This window comes from Aethalodelphis obliquidens, unplaced genomic scaffold, assembly GCF_003676395.1.
Source record: "Aethalodelphis obliquidens isolate GAN/ISIS:26980383/991018 unplaced genomic scaffold, ASM367639v1 scaffold8, whole genome shotgun sequence".
NCBI classification, from domain to species: Eukaryota; Metazoa; Chordata; class Mammalia; order Artiodactyla; family Delphinidae; genus Aethalodelphis; species Aethalodelphis obliquidens.
The window spans coordinates 43,322,131-43,345,254 of record NW_020837952.1 but is presented as its reverse complement, the minus strand read 5'-3'; the positions used below and the strand labels follow the sequence as shown (position 1 = coordinate 43,345,254).

General features: G+C 35.4%; 1 protein-coding gene across 5 annotated transcripts in view; it reads left to right on the top strand.

Moving 5' to 3' along the window:
- The window catches only part of ANKS1B (ankyrin repeat and sterile alpha motif domain containing 1B), a 1,179,755-nt gene that overhangs the window by 210,287 nt on the left and 946,344 nt on the right, over positions 1–23,124 (top strand). For all 5 annotated transcript variants that reach the window (XM_027107272.1, XM_027107271.1, XM_027107270.1 and 2 more), the window contains exons 7-8: positions 2,266–2,379; positions 3,346–3,512. In XM_027107272.1, the coding sequence (XP_026963073.1) occupies positions 2,266–2,379; positions 3,346–3,512 (281 nt within the window). The remainder of the gene's footprint in view (positions 1–2,265; positions 2,380–3,345; positions 3,513–23,124) is intronic.

Below are 23,124 nucleotides of genomic sequence, written 5' to 3'. Positions count from 1 at the left end.
TTTTTAAAATTATTGTCAAATTTTAGAATGTGAACACATTATATTCTCTGCATTCCTGCTTTTCAAATCACTGGTACAGTTTATTATTTATTTTAAATTAATTAACTAATTAATTTATGGCTGCATTGGGTTTTCGTTGCTGTGTGCAGGGTTTCTCTAGTTGCAGGGAGCGGGGGCTACTCTTCGTTGCTGTGTGGTGGGCTTCTCATTGCGGTGGCTTCTCTTGTTGCGGAGCATGGGCTCTAGGTGCTCGGGCTTCAGTAGTTGCGGCTCGTGGGCTCAGTAGTTGTGGCTCGTGGGCTCTAGAGTGCAGGCTCAGTAGTTGTGGCACATGGGCTTAGTTGCTCCGCAGCATGTGAGATCTTCCTGGACCAGGGCTCAAACCCGTGTCCCCTGCATTGGCTGCCAGATTCTTAACCACTGCACCGCCAAGGAAGTCCCAAATCACTGGTACATTTTAAGTCTTATGAAAAAGTTTGTTATTGTAGTAAAGACAATTTATAGTAGATAAAATTACTGCCTGAGTCAGAAATTTTCAGTATAGAACCCCATAAGTTGCTTTCTTTTCCTATTAGAATTTGCCTAGTAGAATTGCTCTTAGATAGAAACTATTTGGATAGTATGAAAACAAAAGTGGTTGGCATGATAGCACAAAGTTTCTTAAGTGAATTTCAAGAAGAAGGGGTTCCTTTGGAATAAAGAAGTGCGAGTATTGATTTAACCCCTTAGCCAGAGGCTGTAAACAAACCATCCATTGTGGGCTGAATGCCTTTTGGCGGGTAGCAGATATGTTTTGTTTAGATCACATACTTTTGGCTCACACTGTGTTTCTGTAAAAATTGAATTAGCTTTCAGCATTTAAAAATCTAGGATTTCAGCTAAATCCCCAGTTTGGGTTTCTCAAAAAAATGCAGGCTTTCGTTTTACTTCATTGCCGAACTTTAGATGGGGCATCTGCTCTCTGGTTAACCAGGCTCTGCAGGCTTTCCATTTTTTTTTGTTACATTGAGGTTGAATGTTAATCGACATTTATCCCTGCATTCAGATGCTATTTTCTTATGATTAAGAGAAAAGTGAGATGCTTCTTGTAACTATCTGGCTTTGCCACTTATTAGCTGAATGAACGTGGCCAAGTTAATAATCCTCCCCCTTTAGTTGTCACCTTTAAAACTGAGATAGTACTAGTGCCTGTGTCATAGTTTTGTGAAGATTAAATGAGTTAATTTATATTAAATACTTAGAACACTGCTGGGTGCATAGTAAGCAATATTTAAGTTTTATTATTATTATATCCTCATCAGAATTGGAAAAATGAGAGACAGGCTGAGTGTGGGACAAAAAAAAAAAAAAAAAAAAGGTAAAATGTCAATAATAGGGAATTCCCTGGCTGTCCAGTTGTTGGGACTCTGCACTCTCACTGCCAGGGCCTGGGTTTGATCCCTGGTCACAGAACTAGGAGCCTGAATGCCACGCGGCACAGCCAAATAAAATGAAATGAAATAAAATTAAAAAAATAAAATAAATGTCAATAAAAAAAGAATGGGGAAGAACATTATTTCTTTGTTGAACTAAAGTTCAATACGCAATTGTGCTTATCTTACAAGATTACAACACCATCATAAATTAAACTTATCCCACTTCATGCATGTATGTTACCTGACTGATCATTATATCCATCTGAATTTGATATCCCTGTTTAGGGATGAAGTCTATTCAAAGCATCATTCAGAGAGTTTTCAACCTTCAGGTAGGATATATTTACGGAAACTGAGGATGTTAAGGAAAGGTTGTGACAAAAATTTAGTTTCAGAAAAAGTATTCATGAGTCTCTTCTAAAATATCTTTTCTGTTTTAATTAAAAAGCTTTAAATTAATAGCTCATCATGAAGTTCTTTCAGTTTGTTTGATTTTTTGAAGTTCTTTAAAAACTTAGGATATAAAGAAATAAATGAAAAAATGACCATCAAAAGTAAAACAAAGTAGGGCTTCCCTGGTGGCGCAGTGGTTGAGAGTCCGTCTGCCGATGCAGGGGACACGGGTTTGTGCCCCGGTCCGGGAAGATCCCACATACCGCAGAGTAGCTGGGCCCATGAGCCATGGCCGCTGAGCCTGCGCGTCCAGAGCCTGTGCTCCACAACAGGAGAGACCACAACAGTGAGAGGCCTGCGTACCGCAAAAAAAAAAAAAAAAAAAAATGTAAAACAAAGTTAAAGTTTTTTAAATAAATGAATTCAAGTATGTAATTCCAAAAACTTATATACACAGAATATTTAGACGGCGTGGGAAGATCAACAGTCCTTGAAGCACACATACAGGAAGATACAACCCAAGAAACACATATTTCATCTCCTGTTGAGTCTCCTTCCCAGAAGACCAAAAGTGAGTAGCTAATTGTAAAACCCTTGAAATGATACTAGTCTGCTATGTACTAAACTGTTATGTTTGTCCTATATGTACAAAAAGGCTCATACTTGTGAAAATGTCAGGTCTAATAAGTTATACTCTATATTTTATCCATTTATTCGGTCAACATTTATTGAGCTCCTGCTATTTGTCAGGCAGTATTCTTGGTCCTGAGATACAGTGGTGATCAAAGGGACAGCAGTCCCTGCTGTCATGAAGTTTACATGGAGTGGGTATTTCACAGTTGACTTATTTTTCCTAAGGTATGTTTTTAATGTAGAATAAAAATATTTATATATGGATTGTAACTGCTAGGTTTTTTTCAGAATGAATTATTGGGATGAAGTTCCTTTCTGAGAATAATTAGAAAAAAATGAATATTTGCATGCAGCCTACAAAATAGTCATGTTGACAGTTGATGCAGATTATATATCTGTTCCTTCTGTTGTCCCTTTATATCATAATTTATTAATTACTTACATAATTATTTGTTTAAATATGTTCTGTTTCTTTTTATTGAACCTAGGAAGTAGGCTCCCAGCACCATTTCAAATTTGTTAATGAATTGTTGAATGAATTCTGTCAGTGAAGTATAATGCCCATAAAAGACTACTGAAGATTAAATGCTGTAGTAAATGAAGCCTTAGGAATTGTAATTCCAGATGCTTTTATGTACTACATATATGTAAACCTTCAATACTTATTTCCATTTTGAGAAAGAATAAAAATAGGCAAAACTGGAATTTCTCTTTGTCTTTTAACATTATTGTACTAATTATGATTTAGTACCTTGCTTTCAGCAAAATAAATTTTCTGACAACTTAATCTTGTTTGCCATATTTTGAGTTCTAGCACCATACTAGTTATATTTTTATTGTTTAACATCAAGTTTTAGCAGTATTCTTTCTTGAAACTTTTGAAAAATTTACTGTTTTCTTACAGGTGAAACTGTGACTGGTGAATTATCAAAACTCTTGGATGAAATAAAGCTCTGTCAAGAAAAGGATTATTCTTTTGAAGATTTGTGCCACACAATATCAGACCACTACTTAGATAATTTGAGCAAGATTTCAGAGGAAGAACTTGGGAAAAATGGAAGCCAGAGTGTAGTAAGTAAGGGGGGAAAGAAGACAATGCGTCTGTCTTTGCCAGTTTGTTGTGTACCTGAGAGGCATAGGATTTATGTGTTATCCTATCTTCAGATTTAGCCAGTGTCAAATGTCAAGCTTCCTGTTGCTCTTGCCCTGATATTCATTGGTGTTTCATTCTCACTGCCTGTGTAGGGAAGAAATGCTTTGCTAAATCGCTTATGGATTGTGATGATCTCACTGTTAGACCCTCTTAACACATGAATTCGTAGTTTCTTTATGTTCTTTCAGTTTTATTGGGCATAATGATACTGGTTTCCAAAGAAAAAAAGAAAACCTTCCTTTTGTCTCTTTTCCCTGTTTTCTCTATGATCTGAGTCTAACCCCATCTTGAAGAAGAAAGACAAAGCTGAGCCATGCGTATATACTTCCCCAGCCACTCCGTAAGTCATAATAGGTGAGAGATGTTGTGGAAAGTTTGACCTGCATATTTCTATAATCTTATGCAAATCCAAATGGATTTGCATGCAACCTATAAGCTCAGAATTTAAATCATGTGTTAGAGATGCTTGCTTATTTGGATTTTTATGTTAACACGATAGCAAGAAAAATTGTAGAGAATCAATCAGATTAAAGTCAAGATTTGTGTACCTGTCTTTTATCCTATAGAGGAAGGATTTATAGGATGCATTGGTATTAAAGGAAATGCATTATTATGATATGAAACCTTTTCTCACTTTTAGAACTTAGTTTGTTATAGAAATATTACACTTTCTTCAAAAGCCCATAATAGAGTGGATTGCGTTAAGTATGTCATTTTATTTATGAAAGCTAAAAAAACAATTGCTAAGTATAGTGACTGTTATGAGAACATTTACTTCATTTAGTTACTTAATGTGAGCAGTGACAGTTTCCCAGGGTAGTATTTGCTTGTCTAGGTCCATGGCCAGTCTTACCTTCTAGGCCTGTTTTTTCTTTTTATCCTTTGTCACCCTGTCTTTTGAAAACATCACATTATTGGCGCCAATAAAAGCTCTTTTGAATTATTATGATTAATTATATATATACTGAAGTAAATACTTGTAGGTTTTACCAAATGAAATTTTTATATTGATGAAATATTTACTGTAGTAATTTTAATGTTAGGACAAAACTCCTTATTTTAAATAAATCTAAAACAGGTCTTTGTTAACTCCAATTACAAACCAGTTACATTTCAACATTTTCTTGAAAGTTGGTTAGAAATTAAAACATATTTATCCTACATAAACAGTACATGGTGTTCAGGTCCACTAAGTGGCTGCTTCGGACCCTCTACTTCTTAACCCACAGATTTTCTGAAAGCCCTAATTTTCTAGACCAGTGGTTTCTAAACTTTTCTTGTTGTAGGTACCAGTAGTAAACAAATTTTGAGCAAACATCCCAAATGTATTTATAATTTTATATGTGTGTATATATATATATATATATATATATATATATATACATACACACACATATATACACACATGTATTCTATGAATATATGCTATAAATTATGGGGCATATACTACAAGAGAAATTCAAGTGAAGAAGATAAAGAATAAGTGTAAAATAGAAGATCTAATTTTTTTTCTTTTATTCAATTGGTATCTTGTGCACTTTGGGCTCTACATGATCTGCTTGGAGAACGTAATTCAAACTTATAGCTTTTGGGTGGGGATGGCAGGGGCTTTTGGCATTTAGAGGGTGACATAATTTGGGGAAATGATGGCCAAGTTTTTCTGTAAGTCAAAGACTGTTATTGTGATAGTAGTAAGGGAGAAATGAATGCTCATAAGTTGAAGTTAAGTTCAAAATTAAAGTTTGTACTTCCATACAAGCAATCACTGTTTGTTCCTGTGACAAACTTTATATTGAGTTCTTTGAAAATATTGTCATACAAAATATTAAAGGTTACGTGAGGCAGAAAAGCACAGGGTACATATGAGTAAGAGCAAGCAGTTCTATTTATCTGGAATAATAAAGTTTATAAAGGGGGACAATGGGAGATAAGATTAGAAGATAGGTCAAAGTCAGGCCATGGATGATTTTGAATGTCAGGGTGAGAATTTTGGTATTTATTTTTTAGGAAATGAGAAAAATCTAAAGGATTTTAGACACATAAAAGGCTTTATTGGAAGTGGCCTTTCAGAAGTTGAATCCGATAGAAACTTGTTATTGAATGTTTAAAAGTAATGCAATTTCTTAGAATCTTCTCTACAGCCTGTGTTTTATTTGGGTCATTCTTGTTTTGTTGAATATCTGTTTCCATTTATCAAAAGTGTTTTTCCAAGTTTTTAAAATGAATTATACTCTCAAATTATGCAAAAAATTTAATTGAGTACTTACAGATCACCTGATATAGATGGTCATTACCACGTTGTGAGCTATAGAATTTATAATAGCAATAATGAGATGTGGTTTCTGACTTCAGGAAGTTCAAACTTTCTACCCCAAGAAGTCTTCAATTGCAGCGTGCAGACAAGACTAACATATAAACAACAAATATATATTACAAGAGCTGACATTTATTAGGTGCTTGCTATTTGCTGTTCTAATGCTTCATATGACTTATGCCACCTCATCCACACAGTAATCCTAACAATGGAGTTACAGATTTGGGAAATGACTCAGCTGGCAATTGGCAGATCTAGGATTCAAACTCAGAGCCAATGTCATTACTTCCCAGCTACATTTCTTATAATAAACTACCCTGTGGCCAAAGGAATGTTTTTTTAAAGGGAGAGGTTAGTGATTTATAGGTATTCATTGAAGTCTTCATGGTGGTAGGGAGAAATTAAACTGGGATATGGAGGAAGGGGACACATTCTTTGCACTTGTATTGGAATGAATGAATGGGAGAGGATTCTAGCCTGCAGAAATAGGATGTGCAAAAGCACAAAGGTGAGGCCTAGCATTTAACATGAGGATGATTTACCATAAGAATTTGTTTTGAAATGTAATGGGGAGTAAAGCTGGATAAGTAACGATAATATTTAACACTGATGGAACACTTTATTTATATTAACCGATTTACTCCTCACACTAACCCTATGATATAGGTAGTATTATTCCTCCCATTTTACAGATGAGAAAACGGAGGCACAGAGAAATTGTATGACTTTCCCAAGTTTACACGGTAAGTACCAGGGCCAGGATCTGAACAAAGGCAGTCTGGGGCTTGGAGCCATACCCCTTACCACTCAACTATTTACTTAGAGAACAGGGACAAATAATTAGATTTGGGGAGCTAGTCAGAAGTTTAATATTGATGCTGAGGGGAATAACTTTTGAGTATGGGAGTTCTTTCATGAAGGTGACATTCTTAGAAGATAAAAGTGGTAACTATATGTCAGATGTTCTGGGGAGGGATTCAAACAGTGACTCTCAGCAATGGTCATACATTAGACTTATCTGGGAAGACTTCAGAAAATACTGACACCCTGAGGTATCATGGCAGACCAACTAAATCAGAATTGTTTTGGCTGACTCTGAGCATTGTTCTTTTTTTTTTTTTTTTTTAGCATCTTTATTGGAGTATAATTGCTTTACATTGTTGTGTTAGTTTCTGCTGTATAACAAAGTGAATCAGCTATATGTATACATATATCCCCATATCCCCTCCCTCTTGCGTCTCCCTCCCACCCTCCCTATCCCACTCCTCTAGGTGGTCACAAAGCACCAAGCTGATCTCCCTGTGCTATGGGGCTGCTTCCCACTAGCTATCTATTTTACATTTGATAGTGTATATATGTCCATGCCATTCTCTCACTTCGTCCCAGCTTACCCTTCCCCCTCCCCATGTCCTCAAGTCCATTCCCTACATCTGTGTCTTTATTCCTGTCCTACCCCTAGGTTCTTCAGAACCTTTTTTTTTTTTTTTTTTTAGATTCCATATATATGTGTTAGCATACAGTATTTGTTTTTCTCTTTTTGACTTACTTCACTCTGTATGACAGACTCTAGGTCCATCCACCTCACTACAAATAACTGAATTTCATTTCTTTTTATGGCTGAGTAATATTCCATTGTATATATGTGCCACATCTTTATCCATTCATCTGTTGATGGACACTTAGGTTGCTTCCATGTCCTGGCTATTGTAAATAGTGCTGCAGTGAATATTGTGGTACATGACTCTGAATTATGGTTTTTTCAAAGTATATGCCCAGTAGTGGGATTGCTGGGTCATATGATAGTTCTATTTTTAGTTTTTTAAGGAACCTCCATACTATTCTCCATAGTGGCTGTATCAATTTACATTCCTACCAATAGTGCCAGAGGGTTCCCTTTTCTCCCCACCCTCTCCAGCATTTATTATTTGTAGATTTTTTGATGATGGCCATTCTGACTGGTGTGAGGTGATACATCATTGTAGTTTTGATTTGCATTTCTCTAATGATTAGTGATGTTGAGCATCCTTTCATGTGTTTGTTGGCAATCTGTATATCATCTTTGGAGAAATGTCTATTTAGGTCTTCTGCCCATTTTTGGATTGGGTTGTTTGTTTTTTTGATACTGAGCTGTATGAGCTGCTCGTATATTTTGGAGATTAATCCTTTGTCAGTTGCTTCATTTGCAAATATTTTCTCCCATTCTGAGGGTTGTCTTTTGGTCTTGTTTATGGTTTCCTTTGCTGTGCAAAAGCTTTTAAGTTTCATTAGGTCCCATCTTTTTGTTTTTATTTCCATTTCTCTAGGAGGCGGGTCAAAAAGGATCTTGCTGTGATTTATGTCATAGAGTGTTCTGCCTATGTTTTTTTTGTTTTTTTTTTGTTTCTTTTTTGACATCTTTATTGGAGTATAATTGCTTTACAATGGTGTGTTAGTTTCTGCTTTATAACAAAGTGAATCAGTTATACGTATACATATGTCCCCATACCTCTTCCCTCTTGCATCTCCCTCCCTCCCACCCTCCCTATCCCACCCCTCTAGGTGGTCACAAAGCACCGAGCTGATCTCCCTGTGCTATGTGGCTGCTTCCCACTAGCTATCTATTTTACGTTTGGTAGTGTATATATGTCCATTCTACCTATGTTTTCCTCTAAGAGTTTTATAGTGTCTGGCCTTACATTTAGGTCTTTAATCCATTTTGAGTTTATTTTTGTATACGGTGTTAGGGAGTGTTCTTTTTTTTTTTTTTTTTTTGCGGTACGTGGGCCTCTCACTGTTGTGAGTCAGCAGGCGGACTCTCAACCACTGTGCCAACAGGGAAGCCCAGGGAGTGTTCTAATTTCATTCTTTTACATGTAGCTGTCCAGTTTTCCCAGCACTACTTATTGAAGAGGATGTCTTTTCTCCATTGTATACTCTTGCCTCCTTTATCAAAGATAAGGTGACCATATGTGCATGGGTTTATCTCTGGGCTTTCTCTCCTGTTCCATTCATCTATATTTCTGTTTTTGTGCCAGTACTGTACCATACTGTCTTGATTACTGTAGCTTTGTAGTATAGTCTGAAGTCCGGGAGCCTGATTCCTGCAGCTCCCTTTTTCTTTCTCAAGATTGCCTTCGCTATTTGGGGTCTTTTGTGTTTCCATACAAATTACGCAACTTTTTTGTTCTAGTTCTGTGAAAAATGCCACTGGCAGTTTGATAGGGATTGCATTGAATCTGTAGATTGATTTGGGTTGTATAGTCATTTTCACAGTGTTGATTCTTTGAGCATTGTTCTTTTAGAAAGCTTATTCTAACATGCACATTATTGGCCTAGAGGACCAAAAATCTGCTGGGACCTTACTGAGGTAATTCAGGCCTCAGATGATGCATCTGAACTGAGGTCTTGATAACACCACAGGATTATAGAATTTTAGATCTAAATAAATTTGATAGATCTTCTGGTGCCCAGCCTAATTCCCATACTGTCCAGTGTAAGAGCTCTCTTGAATTAGGGAGCTTTTTAGTTTATCATTCAGGAAAATTCAAAGTATAGTCCAGCCACAGTCCTAAATTACAATTATTTCTATATTTTAATGCAATATCAAATGTGGAAAACAGGTTTGTTTATTATTCACATTTTTGGCTGAGGATGGGCACTTGGGTTCATTTAAACTTTAATTTTAGATTATATGAAACATTCAACTTCTTCATTGTAATATGAAAAATAATTCCAAAATTTAAAAGAAATCAAAATGTAAGGAAAATATGTTTTGTAGCATTTATGTTATTAATAACTGTATTTTTCATATTAATTATTTGGCTTGAATTTTATGGGTATTTTAACTATTCTTCATCAGTTTAGCTTTTATTGCTTTTTTCTTCCGATAGAGGGCGCTCTAATTCAGTAATTTAAAATACAAAATCAGCCGTCTTATGTAAGAACTTTTATTTTTGTATTGGAGGTTTGGGTTTTATTAAAATATTAGCCTTAAGGTGGTAGTTTGAATAATTTTACTAAAATAAGTGAATTAGAAATTAAATTCTTCTTATGATTGTATCTATTTGATGGAAGGTTTTACATTTAATGTGAAGGGCATCTCAAGTTAAAATTACATTTTATTTTGCATAAATTTTAATTCAAAAGTCAGTCTGTTTTTATTTCTTTTGTAATATGCATATGGAATCATTTTCTAAGTTGAATTAAGACATTATATAATCTAGAATGTAAATTTTGAAGAAATATAAATATCTTCACATTCTTTTCAACCCCTGAAATTTAGGTTTTTGAAAGAATATAAAATTATCTGAAAAAAATTTTCTATTCTCTTCATTTGTTTTTCCAAGTCATATTTGCAGCTTTCCCTCCATGTCTGTAAACAATGTACACAACTCTTAAATGTGAACACACGATGCCTTAGAGAAATTTGATGATAACATAAGATCATTAGAGCAAATTTCAGAATTTAGGTTTCAGGAAAACATTGTTTTAAGATATAAAATTAAAAAGGCATTATTGCCTCATCAGCCTGTGCTTCTAAGAAATAAATAAGAAGCATCAGGGATGAAATGCATTATGTAATTTTTCTTCTGAGGGGAAACCTAGACACAAGCAGCATCTAAAGGTTATTGTTTGAAAGGGGTTGTGTTGGCAGGTTTTTCTTTCTTTCTGTTTTTTTTTTTTTTTTTGCGGTATGCGGGCCTCTCACTGTTGTGGCCTCTCCCGTTGCAGAGCACAGGCTCCGGACGCGCAGGCTCAGCGGCCATGGCTCACGGGCCCAGCCGCTCTGCGGCATGTGGGATCTTCCCGGACCAGGGCACGAACCCGTGTGCCCTGCATTGGCAGGCGGACTCTCAACCACTGTGCCACCAGGGAAGCCCTGTTGGCAGGTTTTGAGCTATTTAACTCTTCTCGCTTATCTCTTTTATGTTATTTCACTTTCGGTCCAATGTAGAATCCTTAATTATGTTTAAGCTTTCTGAAGTATGAGATATTTAGCATTTTAAGATTTCAGGTTCAACTTCTCAGTTTTTATGCCAAGCTTCTATAAATTGCATGAGAGCACTCTCAGGGTGGGGAGGGGTGTCTATAGGAAAATATAGTTAATTTGGTGCCAAAATTTTCAAGTCTTAAAATAGACTCAAATTAGGCTGCCTAAAATTCAAATGGTGTTTTTGATACAAAGTTAACTTTCAAACATATTTTAACACAATTCTAGAGCTTAATATCAGGAATGCAGAAATTTCAGAATTGTGAGAGACTTTAGTGGCTATCTCATCCAGTTCCTGTCAGAATCAGAGTACTTCGGGAAATGAATTTTCTATATAGAGTGTTCTTCTTACAAGATTGTAAGTGATTCTTTAGCATATATGAATTTTTTAAATAGTGGAGCTAAATCTTAAGCAGTGGTAACTATTATTTTATTGGGAATATAATATTCAGAAGGGTATTTGTAACTTTAATAATTCATGTCTTACATAGTTGAACAAATTTTTTGGAAGTGATGACTCAAGGCTGCTGTGTATTAAGCCCAGGTTTGGTTTGTCCTAACAGATTCTCCAGGATTTAGGGAATGCATAGATTCTGTTGACCTATATTTGTATTTTGAAACTGATACCATTAACCATATATATGTACTAAATGTAAAATCCAGAATCAGAATGGTAAGATTTTTGTCTCTATTTTTACCCTAGGAAGAAAATTTGTACCTTTAGTGAATCTAAGAAGATCCTTTAGATAAATGGCTACTAGGATAAAAGAGACACTCTTCTGAATTTCAGACACAATTGCTTTTATCTTTCATGTCACATCTCTGTTCTATTTTGTCTTGTAAGTTTATGCATTTTTAAATATTACTTCTTATAGACTCCTTGATGGCATGATCTGTATTTGATTGACCTCTGTAATCACATCCTGCCTAGCACAATGCCTTGAATGTAGTGGTCTCTCAGTGAAAGTTCATTGAATGAATAAATACATAAGAAGGCAGACACTGCATGTGAGTGCACATCTTCTTGTAAATAAACCATCATCATCGAAAAACATGTTTAATTATTTGGAGGTGAATTTCAGAGTACAAGGACAAGTGTTTTTCCATCAAGCATGGAGTTTCAATTTTTTAGGGAGGTAACTTAGTCTAGCAGTTAATAGCATAAACCTGGGTTTGCATTCTTGTTCCGCCACTTACTAGCAGAGTGACCTTTGGAAGATGTTTGATCTTTTCAAGCCTTTGTTTACTCATTACTAAAAAAAAAAGAAAAGTTTAATATGGTTTTCTGTCAGTCACAGAAAAAGAGCTATTTTCTTTTGTGTTGTTAAAAACATGCCATCTTGATTTTTATGTTTCATAGACTTTGTCTAGCTTTGTCTAGACTTTCTAATAATCACTCAATGTCAACGTAGAGGGGATTTCTCTAGTGAAATGCTAAATAAATATTCAGTTCTTGGATTAGTCATAGTCAGTATTTTTCTTTGAAAAAACCAATCATCTATTATAGTCAGGTCTGCACATGTTAGGGAGGAATAGCAAACATGGCAAATAATTGATCTTACATGAAAAATTATCTCAATAAACAGATTCTTGGCTCAAAGTAAAAACACAGAATTCAATGGGACTTAATATAAAATCCCCAATTAGATTCCTAAAAATTTAGTGATATAAGATGGGAGAGGTTTAATTTGGGGGAATAGTTCATGCAAAAAGTTCTGGGTGTTTAAGTGACCAAAATTGCAATGTGAACCAACAGCGAAATGTGGCTGCTAAAAATCAATAAACAGTTTCCAAGCTTTGATCTCTGAAAATAGCATTTATTAAGTACTAAGTTTTAACTAAGTTCTAGACATTGTGGTAAGCATGTTAAAGTCATTATCTCCTTTAGTCCTCACAACAGTGCGATGAGGTAGGTTTTATTATTCTCAATGTGGAAATTAAGAGTAAAATAACTTGGCCAGGGTCATAGAACTATCAAAAAGTGAAGCTGCTATCTGAACTTAGGTTTGCTATCTTACAAGATCATGATTCTAACTATTAGGTCAGCCTGTCTGTCATTAGTACCTTCCACATTGACTACCCTTACCTTTTCATCATCCCACCATCTTGCAATTTCACTTGAATTATTGCAGGAGCCTCTTATCCTATCTTCTAGTTTTCTCTCTTCACTTGCCCCAATTTATTCTTGATACTCTTGCCAAATCAATATGCCTTAAGTGTAATTCTGATTATTTCTTTCTCCTCAAAGCTAGCACTGGTCCTCACTATACAAATTCAGTACAGAACAGAATTTTAACTCTGACATTCAAGGCCTTCCATGTTCTAGCTTCATCATATATTTCCAGCTTTCTTCCATTAATGTCTTAGATAAATTTAATGTTCTGGTAAAATAGATTATTCTCAAGTGTGTGTCTTTCAAATAGATTATTCTCAAGCGTGTGTCTTTCCTTATCTCTGCTTATGCTCACATGTTTTATCCATGTGTAATTCTTTTCCCTATTGTTTTTACTTATTGAAAACCATCCTTCGCAAAACCTTTTTTGATCCTCCTATTTAGATCCAACTATTTGGATCAGATATCATTAATTTTATTTATATACCTATTATGCAGATTTCATAGTCTGCTGTGTAGTATTGGTGCAAAATCTTCTTTTTTGGCTTTGCTTAGAAGCCCTTTGATGACAGGGAAATATCGATCTCTGTGTGTGAGTGTGTATCCATAGCATAGTTCCTCACTCATGTGCTTAATAAACATTTGTTAAATTGATATGATACACAATGGACATCAAAAGTCTGTTTAATAACTGAATTTAGTGTATACCTATGGAAGAGCTCTAACAAGGAGTCTTTTTAATCTCAGAAGAACTTCCTCTGTTGGTTGATGTTTCAAATAATGAATGCCTCACCATTTGATTTGAAGATGAAGTGAAATACCCAGTTAAACTATATTATAAACTTCCTCACAACATAAAATCACAAACATCTTAGGTCAAGTCATACCTTTCTTAAGTAGTAATGCATCTCTTTTACTGATAACAAAGAAGTCTTACATTGCAAATACCATGTTCGATTCCTGATAACATAGAAAAAGGAAATCTACTATAAGAATATGGGAACATATATCTCAATTATATTATTAAATTTTTAAATTTTCAATTTTGTTATAAACATTTTTTTAATTCATCACTGTTATTCTTTCTGTATAAGTTGAGAGGGCCTATTTTTGAAGCAGTTTTTTCAGTTAATCATAAAGAAAATGGACTTAAGCCTACACCCTACGTTTTCCCCCAGTTGTTAATGATTATTGCTGATTATGATGTGCTCAACTGATGCATAGTATTATTTTGTGCACATTTTAAAATGTGTTTGACACTAAAATATCTTAATACTAAGAGCATTCTGTTAAGGTATCCAAAGGCAGCAAACTCCCTTCCTAATTAAACTTTTATATATTCGAATTTTATGAAGTTTGTGAAGTGATCATTTTATCTACTCTGTAGATGCAACATCAGCCAATTTTTGTTTTGATATTTTCATTCTCTCTGATCTCTCTCTAATGTCTAACTTGAATTTAATCTTCCTAACAGAAGAACTCAGCTATTATGATTTCCCTGAGAATCTATACTTTATACTCAGGAGTTAATTGTAATATTTTGTTGAAAATTTGATAATAATTCAACTTTATTCTAATCTTACTCTCCAGATAATGATGAAGTTAATTTTTGACAGCTCTTAGCCGCATGTCACATTTACCTTGTTCGTTTGCCATAATGCACCTGATTTGTAGTTCTGTTTCATGGTGCGCATTTGAGAGTTCTTGATTCTCTTTTGGAGTAAAGGCCTTGGACAGCCTGCCATTATAAAGGAATCCTATTTTGCTTCCTAATGCTGAAGGAAATCAGTCTAGAGCCTGAGCTTAAAGAGACATGTCAGTGGCGATAATCACTTATCTTCATGTTCAGGGAAATGTTTTTCACCTTGAAGAACAAATTAATACTAATGGAATATTGGACTAGTAACCAAGAAAAAATTACTGAAATCGCTCATGCTTCTAACATATTTTATCATGGGGCCATTTGGGACATGACTACTGAATATTGGAATCAATTCAGCCTCTAACAGATGAAGAATTAGATTTCTCTACGATACAATCAAAGTCAGTAACAGTAGATGGAAAAGATACTGTGTGGCCTGCTTTAATCTCAGGATTAGAATTTAAAAATTGTCTGGTATTATTTTAACTTGCTTTTGCCAGAATTTTTATTTCTACCATCTATGCTTTTTAAAGTTTAAATGTTTTGGTTGCTTGCAGTTTCACAACAGTTCCATTTAGTTGATAGCTGCCAGTCTATACTACCAAATCATTAATAATGAGAAACAAAGTCTTAATTTGGAGAAAGAATGAGGTAGTCAAGAAAATGAATTTGATGGGGAGTGAAAGGTCCTAAAATGAATGAAGATAATGAACCAGTGAGAAGTGTATATTAGTAGAAGTGGAACTAGCTTGCCCCCCAAATGAATGAGACAAACATTGACATATGTTACATCTTTTCCTATAATCATCCATTCTATGTTGCTGAAATAAATCTATTCTAGCCTTGAAGAAGATTTTCTTTTTGCCCTATAATCTTGCTTTTACTTAGCAAGGTGCCATTTTCCTAAACATTTAAAGAATCTTTATTGTCATAGTTATTATCATCAGCTTCACTAACTTACTGAGTCCCCACCTTAAGGAATTATACTAATTCCTTCAATAACATGTATTTGTAACTTGGAGTAACATTTTAGTGTAGAAAATAGGAACTTTGAACTCAAACTCAAAGACTTGTATTTGAATCCCAGTTCTATTCCTTAGATAAATACTACCCTGATCTTCAGATTTCTCATCTGCAGCAAAGTGTTTCTAAAAGGTCTTTCTCACCTCGACCTACTGAATCAGAATGTCTGGAGCTGGATTACTTACAATAAAACTCCCTAGGTGATTCTTATGCTGTTTGTGAACTGCACTATAACAGTTTAAAAATGTTGATTTCTTTGAGTCAACTACTCAGACCCATTTTCTTCTTACCCACATGTATCTATGGATCTCAGATTCCAATGATCTGACCCTAATTTGCCTTTACTTTCTCTTACTGCTCCTATGAATGCAAATTTGATTGGTCATCAAGGCAAAATGACTTACCGTTTAAGGTTTGCTCTTCCTGTTTCTGTGAAAAATGCCATTGGAATTTTGATAGGTATTGCATTGAATCTATAGATGGCTTTGGACTAATATGGAACTTTTAGCAATATTGATTCTCCTGATCCATGAACACAGAATATCTTTCCATATGTTTGTGTCTTCATTTTCTTTTAAGTGTTGTAGTTTTCAATTAATCATAAAGATTAATAGATCTTTCACCTCGGTTAAATTTATACGTAAGTATTGTATTGTTTTTGATACTCTTGTGAATTGGATTGTTATCTTTATTTTTCAGATATTTTGTTGTTAGTGTATAAAAATGCAAATGATTTCTATATGTTGGTTTTGTATCCTGCAGCTTAACTGAATTTATTGATTAGTTCTAGGTTTTTTGGTGGATTCCATTGGAATCTGAGATCCACAGATGGAGGTGGAGTCTTTAGGATTTCCTATATATGACATCATATTGTCTGCAAAGACAGTTTTCCTCTTTCCTTTTTGATTTGTATGCCTTTTATTTCTTTTTCTTCCCTGATTGCTCTGGCTAGGACTTACAGTACTATGTCGAATAGGAGCAGTGAGAGTAGGCACCCTCTTGTCTTGTTCTTAGTCTTAGAGGAAAAGTTTTCAACCTTTCACCATTGAGTATGATGTTAGCTGTGGGCTTGTCATGTATGGCCTTTATTATGTTGAGATATGTTCTTTCTATACCCCATTTGTTGAGTGTTTTTATCATGAAAGGATGTTGAATTTTGTCAAAAGATTTTTCTGCATCTATTGAGATGATCGTATGATTTTTATCTTTCATTCTATGTAACTTAACTTTATTCTTGAAATTAAATAAAACTGGTGTTAAAGTACCATATAAAGTATAAAGTGGTATTCAAAAGAATATATTATCATCCTTTCATTTTCAGTTCTTCAAATTCGTAGACTATACTCACTGCTGCTCCCTTGTCCTTAAAATTCTATCTTCTCTGTTATAACCCAACTTTGGCCTGCTTCTCCCTGACCCCCCTCCTTATTTATGTAAAACTCTGTAGGAATGAAACTAAACCTATTTCAAGTGCTTGTTATCGTTCCTAGCAGAGAGTAAGTGCTCAATAAATTTTTTCTGGATATTCAACTACTCTTTTAAAATTTGATGTTATCAATGTCTTCCTTTTCATCCATTCTGTTATATCTAATCAGAACTCATTTCATTTCCTCATAACTATAACCCACAAGGTTCTGGGCAACATAAATTAAGATGAGGTCATTTCACCCGCATAATCTTCAAAGATTGTATTGGCCCAAAGCATCCTTCTTGGGAGTTAAGCCAAGTGCCAGATAAGGCCTCAGGAAGAGAGATGTTCACAGAGATTGAATGTGTTTCATGTTCACAATAACTTATTAATTGTCCTTCTACTGGTGTCATCCTTCTTCCAATACATAACCATAGTACACAGGAAAAGTGTGTGTGTGTGTGTGTGTGTGTGTGCCTGTGAAGAGGGAGAGTAGAAGAGGAGAAGAGAGAGATCATAATATTATCAATAAGGACTTGTATCTCTGCCCTTTGATTTAAGAGTTCTCTAATTTTATCCTGTCCTTTAGAACAAGTGACATTTTATGGTTTTGAGAATGTAGCCATAAACACTGAAGAATCTGATCTTTTCTAGACATAGTAATGTCACAGTGCAAAGCATTAAATTCTGTATTCATAGATCAGATATGAGAAGGTATACTTCAAAATTCTTTTCTTATCTGTAACCTAATCTTAAGACGTACTTTGATTATTCGTAAAGCTGGAGGCATATTTACTTAACCAAGATATTCTGACGCACACACAATGATGAGATAGAGTAATTAGGGGGTGGTGTGGTTGTTTATATACAGTGGCTAGAGGAGACCTCTCTGAGGAGTGATGTATAAACTGTAATCTGAAGGAAGAGAAGAATCCTGTCATATAAAGTACCAAGGAAAGAAAATGTGGAATAAAATTAAGTACTCTTTCCTGAGGTGGGAAAGAGCTTAATATGTTTAAGTACCAGAAAGGAGGGCAAAGGAGTGAAGCAGAGTGTACTGAACTATGTAGAGAATAGAATGGAATGGGATTGGAAAGCCAGATTAGACAGGGCCTTGTAGGTCATGGAAAGTGGTCTGATTTTGTTTTTTTAAATAAAAAGTTTTTAAGTGGGGAAGTGATATGATCTGATTCATGGGAGCAAAGTTGGAAAGTTCCTGCTTCCTGTAAATTCACTGCTAATTCTATTTTTTTTAATATCAGATGTCTGTATGATATTATAGAATAATACATTTAATGATATGCTTAACAGTTAGGAACTGGGCTGCACAGCAGGAGGTGAGCAGCGGGCCAGCAAGCGAAGCTTCATCTGCTGCTCCCCATTGTTCCCCATTGCCGGCATTACCACCTGAACCATCCCCCCCGCAGTGTTCACATTACCACCTGAACCATTCTGCCCTCCGCACCCCCCGTGGAAAAATTGTCTTCCAAGAAACCGGTCCCTGTTGCCAAAAAGGTTGGGGACCGCTGAACTAGGCAACCACTGTCCTTGTTGTTTGTGTTTTCCTTTCCTGGCTCCTCCTTCTCACAGTCCCTTGGCTTTCTTTCCCCCCGCCACCGCGCCACAGGGCTTGCAGTGTCTTAGTTCCCTGACCAGGGGTCGAACCCAGGTCCACTCCATGAAAGCACAGAGTCCTAACCACTGGACCGCCAGGGAAGTCCTTTTCTGTTCTTTATTGAGCATTCTCTTCCATGGAGAGGGAACAGCTCTTTGTGTTCAGATAGCAACTCAGTGTTATTTATTTCCAAATCTACAATTCTATTCTCACCTCCTCACTGCTGTCCAGTTCTGTATTACAATTGCCAGAAAGACCTCTTTCTACAAACATCCCACTGTCTTTTTGTTTTTTTTTTCTGGCTGTGCAACACAGCACGTGGGATCTTAATTCCCCGACCAGGGATGGAACCTGCACCCCCTGCATTGGGAGCGTAGAGTCTTAACCACTGGACTGCCAGGGAAGTCCCCCACTGTCTTTTCAAACCCAACCTGTCAAAATGTAAATTAATTATCTTCCCACTCAAATCTGTACCTGTTCCCGTTTTCCATCTTTCTTTCAGTAATAGAACAGTTATTTCATTCTTCCAGGACAAAAGCTTTGGTATTATGTTTAGTTCTTTCCTATTTCTTTCATTCTCCTGGTCTATTAGAGAGTTCCCCTTTGTTTAGTCTCATTGTCTTTGCTTGACCTCACTTCACCTTCCAGGAACTGCCTCATTTCTTTATTCATTTTATATTTTATAATAAAAACTCTGGAAGAATTGTCTCTTGTTGTTGTTTCCAATGTCTCTACTCCATTTTCTATTAAAACCAGTCCTATCAGGCTTTCTTCTTCATCAGGTGCCAGAACTGCCTTGTCAAGGTGTCCAGTGACTTCCAATTGCTAATTCCAATAGACATTTCTTAATCTTTTTCTTAACGTGATCTTTGAGGAGCATTTGACAGTGTTGATCATGCCCTCCTCTTTCATATGCACACTTTCTTTGCTTGACTTCCTAGACATCACATTCTCCTGGTTTTCTTCCTATTAAACTGGCTACCCCTTTTCAGTTTCCGTTGCTGGTTCCTCCTCATATCCCTGACTAAGTTCCTAGGGCTCAGTCCCTGGACACTTCTCTGCTTTATCTGTACAGAATTTGTTGGCTAAGCATGCTGAACACTCTCACAGCTTTAAATACCTACTATGGACCAGAACAGCCCACATTTATAGCTACAGCTTGAATGCCCTTCTGGACTCCAAACTCTTGTACTTAACAGGAATAAAAATGAAGTTTCGCATTTCCCCCTCAAACCTGCTGGTCCCTTAGTTTTCCCATTTCAATAAATAGCAGCTCTGTTCAGCCAACTTTTGCTCTCCAAAAACTTTGGAGTGCCCCTTTACTTTTCTTTTCTTATGCCCCATAAACAGTTGGTCTTCAAATCCTACCAGCTCTTCCTTCAAAATATGTCCAGAATACAACCACTTTTTATTTTTTTACCAGCTTCACTACTGCCATTCTGGTCTAAGACACTATCATCCTTTGCCTGGATTATTTGAGAGGCTTCCAAACTTGGGTTCCTTTTACCACCACTGACCCCCATACAGTGTATTCACAAAAGAGTTACCAAAGAAGTCCTTTTGAATATAAGTTATACCATGTCACTTTTCTACTCAAAACCTTCTTGCAGTTTCTCATCTTGCCCTGAGGAAAAGACAAAGTCCTTACACTGGTTCAGCAGGTGCTGCATGACCTGCATACCTGCACTTGCCCCATCCTTACATCTCATGCTTCATTTTCCACTACTCTGTCCCTCACTCACACTGTTTCAACCATACTTGGTTCATTGTCATTCCTGTGAAACACCAGGCACCCTCCTGCCTCAAAACTTTACATTTGCTGTTCTTCCTGTCTGGAGCTCTCTTTCCCAGGTATTTTTATGGTTTACTCGCTCAGGTTTTTATCAAGCATCAATTTCTCTGTGTAGCTTTGCCTGATCACCGTATTCAAAATTACCCACCCTGGCAATTCCTATCCCCATTTCCACTTAATTTTTCTCCATATCACTTATCATCATCTAACATACCATACATTTTACTTATTTATTCTGCTTATTGTTTGGCTCCCTTGATTAAAATATAAACTTCACTGTGGGCAGAGTTTATCGTTTTTTTAATTGATGTTGACTACTGTCATCCCAGTGTTTAAAATGATATTTGGCACATGACAGATAAATGATAAATATTTATTGAATGAAATAAATTAACTCTACTGTAGGCCCTCAGCTCTCTACATTTGGATTATATAGTTTCTGAGCTGGTCATCTGTGTAGTGGAAAGAGTATATATTTTGGAGTTGTACAGTATAGGGTTTATATCCTGAGGTTTCTATTTACTAGCTATATGCCTGGGTTAGTTGTTCAATTTCTCTGAGCTTTAGTTTCCTCTTCTATAAAATGAGCATGGTAATTCCTACCTTACGAGTTGTCAGGAAGACAATATGTGCGAATGTATAAAAAGTGTTTAACAATGTGTTGGACGCATAGAAGATACTGAACCTAAGTTTATTCCTTCCTTTGTAGTCAATCTGTCTTAATTCTGACCCACACCTATATAACACTTCCAGACAAGCCTTCCTGAAATGGAGTGTGTATTCCACGACTTATTTTGTCAAGAAGTAGATGAGAGACTTATTTGACTTCTATATGGTGGCCAAATTCCTCTTCTTGGACTTCAAGAATGTCAAGATCTTCCCATTCTGCTCCTGTTCTTCCTTATCCAATGATATTGCTTTCTATTCTCCCTCCTCCCACCAATATACCCTGTTCTTGTGTCATTTACCTAAACATATCACAGGCATTTCTTTCTTGGTGTCTTTGCTCATTCCCTTTCATTCTTCTGTTGTTCCTGTTTGTTTAAATCCTGTTCATCTTACAAGGTGTATTTCAAGTCTTTCTTTCTCTATATAGTAACCTCCTTAGTTACTCCAGCTCAGACCAATTTTTTTTCTTTGAATAGATGGAGAATCTCAGAAGAGAAATAGGAACTATTAAAAAATGAAATGGAAATTCCAGAATTGAAAAGTACATCTTACATTTAAAAAAGCTGAACTTCAAATAAATTTATAATTATTATACTATGTAATCACACAATTTAACAACTAATTAGTCTTCATTTTAAAGTATATTACTTATGAAATAGGATGTTGAGTGAAATTGTTCTTTTGCCACAAGATCTGACTAGGGCTTATAATTAAGGACAAAGAGAAGTTAATTTGACATATTTTATTTATTACATAATCATTATTATAGTTCATGACAATAAAGTATAAATGGTAAGCAATTCACATAGTTTTTGGCCTTGTGAATAGTAAGTGCTCAATAAATATTTTTGTATGGATAAAAAATGAATTCTAGTCATATCTTTAGTAACATTAATAAGGTTCCAATATAAAAAATTATAAATTATGTATTAAGGTATATTGTGAAAGGGCTCTACGTTAAGAAAATATTACTACTTACCGATAAATTAATGTAAGTATTCTACAAAATAGAAAAGACACAATATGATATTTTATATTCTTAAAAAGCCCCATTCTATACTGAAAAAACTAAAATGATAGCATTTTGGAACTCTCTGTACCTTGTCCTCAGTTTTACTGTGAACCTAAAAAATGCTCTAAAAAATAAAGTCTACTTTAAAAAAAGATAGCCTTTTGTTTTAAAGCTGATCCATTTTTCTGAATTGCTTCAGTTCATCCAATCAATAAATATTCATTGTACCTTTACTATGTACCAGCTACTGTTTTAGGGCGGATAAAAAGTGAATAAGGCAATTTTTTTGTTTGTTTTGTTTTGTTCTCAGGAGCTTGGAGTTTGGCAGAGAAAGCATATATATTACCAAATAATAGAAATACAGGGTGATAAAATATTTTGCCAAACAATCCAGTAAATGATAGTATAAAGTGTTCTGGAAAATGGGGGAGAGGAACTATTTATTCTTATATCCCCAGAATCTAGTATGTTGCCTGATACATTGTAGCTATTCAATTTAAAAAGTGTGTTGAAAGAAAGAAATAGCTGTGAAAATGAGAAGGTAATTCTGTCCTGTTTGAATACAGTGTGGAAGGGACGTTAAAATGTGGAATGACAATGACCACTTCATAATGGAGTAAGGAAATAAGGGCATGTCATGGATTGACTCCTGTGTTCTCATCACTCATTACATTCTCCACTAACCAGTACCTCTATGGGTTTTCCATACTCTTTTTTACCTGTCTTTACATGCCTGAAGTTCTTACACTCTCCTCCATCTCACACCAATTTTGCCATTTTTAATTCTCATCATCTATCAGAACTTGACTCTAATGTGACCTCCTTCCAATCTTAGCCCATCCTTGAACCCTCTCCTTGGTCTGGAATAGGTTCTCCTCCAAAGGCTTCATATAGTCCAGAGTCCTAATGTTCTTTAAGAGTACTTATTGTGATCTTAATTATAGTAAGTAATTATACATTTTTTGGTTTCTTA